Source organism: Ruditapes philippinarum, unplaced genomic scaffold, assembly GCF_026571515.1.
Source record: "Ruditapes philippinarum isolate M1 unplaced genomic scaffold, ASM2657151v2 ctg4422_1_1_1_1, whole genome shotgun sequence".
Lineage (NCBI taxonomy): Eukaryota > Metazoa > Mollusca > Bivalvia > Venerida > Veneridae > Ruditapes > Ruditapes philippinarum.
In genome coordinates, this window is record NW_026862434.1 from 1 (window position 1) to 6,263 (window position 6,263).

The 6,263-nt window shown below is 31.4% G+C and overlaps 1 protein-coding gene across 1 annotated transcript; it reads right to left on the bottom strand.

Moving 5' to 3' along the window:
* Positions 1-2,746: 2,746 nt before the first annotated feature.
* Positions 2,747-5,803, bottom strand: LOC132719067 (uncharacterized). The gene is made up of 2 exons (XM_060702806.1): positions 5,640-5,803; positions 2,747-3,242 (listed from the first exon to the last, which is right to left on the bottom strand). Exons 1-2 carry the CDS (start codon positions 5,787-5,789, stop codon positions 3,072-3,074), a joined length of 321 nt encoding a protein of 106 aa, XP_060558789.1. The 5' UTR covers positions 5,790-5,803; the 3' UTR covers positions 2,747-3,071.
* Positions 5,804-6,263: the final 460 nt, after the last annotated feature.

Below are 6,263 nucleotides of genomic sequence, written 5' to 3' on the forward strand. Positions count from 1 at the left end.
AACGGGCCATATGTGGCCGTCCACAGGCTAATAGACAGTCCAGTGCTACCGAGATTAGGTTTTTTACACGGGGCCATACGTGGCTACTGCAAGAGAAATATATAGCCTATTTACTGAAGTCGTTTCAGTTTTTACACGGGGCCATATGCGGCTGACCACGGGCGAATAGGCAGTCTATTACTTCCGAGATTTAAGTTTTTGACACGGGGCCATACGTGGCTACCTGCAAGATAAATATACAGCCTATTACTAAAGTCGTTTCAGTTTTACACGGGGCCATATGTGGCTGTCCACAGGCGAATAGACAGTCCAGTACTACCGAAATTTAGGTTTTTTACACGGGGCCATACGTGGCTACCTGCAAGAGAAATATATAGCCTATTACTAAAGTTATTTCAGTTTTAACACGGGGCCATATGTTGCTGTTCACAAGCAAATAGACAGTATATAACTGCCAGCATTTAAGTTTTTTACACGGGGCCATACGTGGCTAAGTAATAGAAACAAATGCAACCGTTTAAAATTTTTCATGGGGTCATACGTGGCTTTGTAGGAGACGTAATACTCTTGCGTAGCGGGTAAATATGTGGTATTTTTCCAAGAGAGCATATGTAATCCTGTGCGGGATATATAAACAAGCTCGGCCTTTACCATCAATGTATCTTCATGAGGCCATTGTGTGTACGTGTCTATATACCTGCAAGAGACAATATATTGTCATCTCAGTTTTTACATGGAACCATAATATGATTCGTGGTTATTGTCAAGAGGCGATGTACAGCTCGTTTTGTAGCCATAAAAAATAAAAGTATATATTGATATGATAATATTAATTAATATAGTCCGAGACGTTAGCCAATTTTATTTTCATAGGGCAATAAGAAGCAATTATATACCAATTATGATAATAAGTCTGGCCGGGCAACCATTCGCTACGATCACTACTGTTCTTTATATGTACAGTAATGTTTTAAAGATTTTTTTTCCATTTGATAGAGTTCTACAATACTTTTTAAACGTACCGTAATAAGCTGTATGATAGGCGGACCGAGGAAGAAAATACACAGATTTAGTGTTCTAGTGTCCAGCGGTTTATGGCCCACAATCACTGTAGCGATTGATCGCCATAAGAGAGACCCTTTTTTTAGTCACAGCCGGCGAATAGTATCATAATTAATTCTCAACCCGGAACTGTATTAGATCAGCCCGTTGTAGAAAGTAGTTATTAAAAATTTTGAAGTGGCCCAATTTAAGTCATCTCTAGTTAAATTGGTCATAATTAAAGTGTATTTATTGCATGTGTGTAGTTTTTGTGTGTTATATGAAATAAAAAGTTGTTTTTTGTGTATTCTCCAGGAACTCATTGTTGGCGGAAGGGTTAAAAAATGTACTACCCACCAGCAGTCAGGAGTTTTCAAAGTGGTGAATTTAAACAGTGTTAAAACAGAATGAAGATTTCTGAAAATAGTAGATGGCTAACCTATTATATTTTGGGCCTCATTTGACTTAGATAGTGTTGATGTTTAAAGTTGAAGACAGTATATAATTCATCGATAAAATCAAGGACAGTAGAATCCAGAATTAAGCTTCAAATGTGACTGATTAACTATGGAACAAATAATACGAAAATTCACTGGACCGACACCTTACGTACATAATACAGATCATATACACTTCAACATAATGCACAAATAGCAATTCGAAATAATGACATTTATTACATGCTTTTCGGTGGTTTATAGAAATATATCAGTGATATAAAACTGGTAATTTCACTGTTTGAAACAGTGAAATTACCACTTTGATAATTTCACTGTTTTGAATTTAAGCCCCTCACGTTGTTTCAGTGAAATACTAGCGTGCACAGCACTGGGTACCAACTTAATGACGTGACGTCGTAAATGACGTCACGTTGTATTATTATTTGGCGCGCATTTCATTCAATATTAGGTTTAATGTCTTTTTAAAACGTTTCTTTGCATGTAATAAAAAGAAAATTTGTTTAGTTTAGTGTAGGATCGAAATACATGTATATTTCACCTTGTGAACACCAAAAGCGCCACTCGTGAAATATACCTTTTGGTGCTCACTCGGTGAAATATATTCCAATCTTACACTGAACTAAACAAATATCCTCTATATCATATACATATAATATAATATCATACAAGCATTTTATATAATTATCATTTTAAAATTGTGAATAAAATCGCGACGTAACGTGCTAGTGGTAATATATAATTCGTATAACGGAATTGATAATTACAAAGCAATATACATAAGATAAGATAAGATAAGATAAGTTTTATTTCAAGTCGGCAAGTTTTCAACATTACAACATAAGCTCTAGGAGCTTTTATAACCGACTGTAAATAACATAAAGTATAAGATCAACAATAATAAAACAGCTACAATAAAAAATGATTAGACATGATATATATATATATACATCACATGCATAAAATAGACCTTTTAAGATATATTTATAAAAACGAATCATATGCTAAAAAACTAAAAATGATAGTTTACTCAAATCTACATCACTAGCAATGTCTAGTATCTAAAAATTTACTTAAAGTTCAATGATATTCCGAGTAAACAATTAAAAATTTAATGAATTATTTAAATAAATAAATAAATGAAAAATACTAAAAAAAAAAAAAAAAAAAAAAAAAAAACAACAACAACAAAAAACAACATACATTTTTTATATATAATTTAAATATGAAAGACTATGGGTTATTAGACTACACAAAGACAGAAGGTATTAAACATGTAAGTCATTAGTTGAACTCATTTAACAGCTAGCTTGAGTCATGCTGGAAAAGATAAGCAAAAAACAACAAAAACAAAAAAGCAAAATCAAAACAAAAGATCACAAAATAAAGCAACATCCTATCTAGAAACTAAATGATAATATTAACATAAGCAGGGAAGCATAGCAAAAACACATTTAAAGCAAGCAAGAAAAAAAAAAAAAACTGAAGAAGCTAAATGATAAATGTGACCCAAAAGAAAATTTTCATACCTAGAAAAATAAATAAAAAGTGGAGTAAATCAAGATATAGAAGTTAGCTGCAAGCAATACATTTACACTGTTTACCATTCCAGGATGAAATTAACTTTTTAAACTGAGCAAAATTTGAACATTTTCTAAAATTTTCGGGTAGAGTATTCCATAAAGCAGGTGCAGCATACCTGAAAGATTTTTTACTAGTAGCTGTAGTTCTTACTTGCGGGATCTGCAAAATATTTGAATATTTAAAATTAATACCAGTAGTTTTCTTGACAATAAGGTCAGACAGAACTGCAGGAGACATATCATGAAAATTTTTTAAAGTTTCAATGGCCATAGCCCTCATTCTTCTTATTTTTAGAGTTGGTATATTAACTTTTATCAGCATATCTTCATAACTTGAATTAAAATCATTATAGACAAATCTGAGTGCTCTTTCCTGTAGTTTTTCCATCTTGTTAGTATTATTTTCTGAACAGAAATGCCATGCCATAGGACAAAAATTAAAATTAGACAAAATAAAAGTATGAAAGATTGTTAGCCTATTTGTTTGATTTAAATTGTGACCTATTCTTTTGAGGATGTTTAACTGATTAGCCGCTTTTTTACATATATTGCTTATGTGAAAATTAAAATTTAATTGTTGATCAATGTCGATGCCAAGGAGTTTTACAATTTCGTCACATGTTATTTCACTAGTATTAATTTTGAAAGCTGGGGATTTAGTGAAAGTTTTCTTCGCTACAGCAATAGCTTGAAATTTATCAGGGTTAGCTTGCATTTTATTAAAATGAAACCAATTTATAAGATAGTTACTTTCTTGTTCTAAGGTACATATTAGTTCATCAAAATGTTTAGTCCGAAAAGAAAGGGTATTGTCATCTGCATAGTTATATAAAGTACATTTTTTATGAAGAAAAATATGTCATTTATGAAAATATTAAACAGTAGAGGGCCCAGGATTGATCCTTGAGGGACACCTTTGGATATATTAGCCCATGAACTTACAATATTGCCTATTTTTATTTGCCGTTTCCTGTTTGACAGATAAGACTGCATGAGGTTGGTGACAGGGCCTGATAAGCCATATGCTTTTAGCTTATCTAAAAAAATGTCATGTGGCAGACAATCAAATGCCTTAGATAAGTCCATCAAAATTGTTGCCACATATTCATTGTTATCCAGGGCCTGTCTCCAGTCCTCAAGCAGTCTTAACAGAGTAGTTTGACACCCATGGCCTTTCCTAAAAGCACATAAATAATTGTCAAATATATCATCAAAAAAGCAGAGAGCTGATCAAATAATACCTTTTCAAAAAGTTTAGATGGAATAGGTAATTAACTTACTGGTCTATAATTAGATTTGGTCATAGCGTCATTTTTTTTGAAAAGTGGTTTTACTTGTGCTTGTTTTAATTTAGTCGGAAAAACTTGTGATTTAATTGAGATGTAAATTAGATTCGTCAACGGTTCAACTAGTGATGGTCTGCCTAGTGTAACAAATTTGGCTGAAATTTTATCTGCCCCTGTGGCCTTTTTAACATTTAGATTATTTATAAGTTTAGATATATTACCTTGTGATATTTGTTCAAAGCTAAAGGCATCTTGTAAAAAATTTCTTTCATTGATTTGAGCAATACTAGGATGATTTTCTACATTGTAATCATAATCTTTCCCTATAGATTCTGCTACATTTGTGAAAAAGCTATTAAAAATTTCAACTTCTGAGTCGTCTGATATAATATTATTATTTGCATTAAGTATTATTTTTGGCTGTTCTAGAGTACATTTATTTGATAAATATGGTTTAATTGTATCCCAGAATTCTGATGATTTGCACCTTCCTATACACTTTTCATTAAAATAATTGTTTATTGACTTTTTCTTTATCTTATTTACATGATTTATAGCTTTTCTATATTGTTCCCATGTTTTGGAATTTTTACATTTTAAATATTTATTATAATACATTTTTTGTTATATTTTGCTTTTCTAAGTTCTCTATTCATGTATGGGAGTTGTTTAGATTTTCTATACATCTGTTTTATAGGAATATGTTTGTCAAATTTTTTTTGGATATCCTGTTCAAAAGTTTCATATACTTTATTTACATTTTCTTCAGAGCATTGTATACTATCAGGTGTAGGAACTACTATGGAAGAAAGATCAATATTAAGTGAATTAATATCAAGATTTCTGAAGCTTCTATAACTAATTTTAATTTTCTGATTTTTTGGAATGGTGTTATTTATCACTGTACTTATCATATTATGACAATCACTAATACCAGTTGCATGCAAAATTCAATGTTTTCATACAAAGAGGCTTAGAGTTAGTTAAGATGACATCCAAAAGGGAAGGAGTACATTTTTTCATAAAACATGTTGCAGATTGTATTAGATTTTTAAAATCAAATAGTTCAATAAAATCCATCAATGGTTTTCCCTTCTCTTTTTGAAGTAGATCATAATTAAAGTCTCCAAGTAACATAACATTGTCATACATAGTTATATAATAATAAGTTTATCAACATTTGTAGTTAAACAATTGAAAAAATGACTGTCAGATATATTTGGTGGTATGTAGACACATGATATTATCCATTTTGTTTTGTTTAGGATTACCTCAAGATATATACTTTCGATTAGTTCATGTTCAAGATCCTTTCTTCGTCTTGCTGGAATGTCACTTCGTATAAATGCAGCAATACCACCGCCAAAAGATGTACGATCCCTTCTTTGGAAGTTTATAACCTGGAATATCAAATAAGCCATCACGAAATGTTGAATCTAATTTTGTTTCAGAAATAAATAATAAGTCAACTATTTATCCAACAGTAGTTCATGAATTTCACAGAATTTGTTTCTTATACTGTTTATATTTAGATGAGCTGTGATAAATTTATTTATATGTTTTGATCTTGTAGATCTTAGTTCTTCAAAAATAGAATGTGTGTTTTCTTCCTTTTCCAAATTTTGGGTTGATAGGTTGCTATCACTCTCTTCGAAGTAAGAGTCAGTAAAATGAAAAAGTAGACATTGATCACATAACCATGGTTCCTCGCTGTTTGACAGACTTTTATACTTTTCCGAAGACATCCCTGCACATTTGATATGCCACCAGTAATAACATGCCTCACAATAAATAGCTCGATGGTTCTTGGCAACAGGTTTGGCACATTTTCCACATGGAAATTTTACTGGGCCTGGGTTTAGAGCAATACCTCCAGATATGACTAATAAATAGAG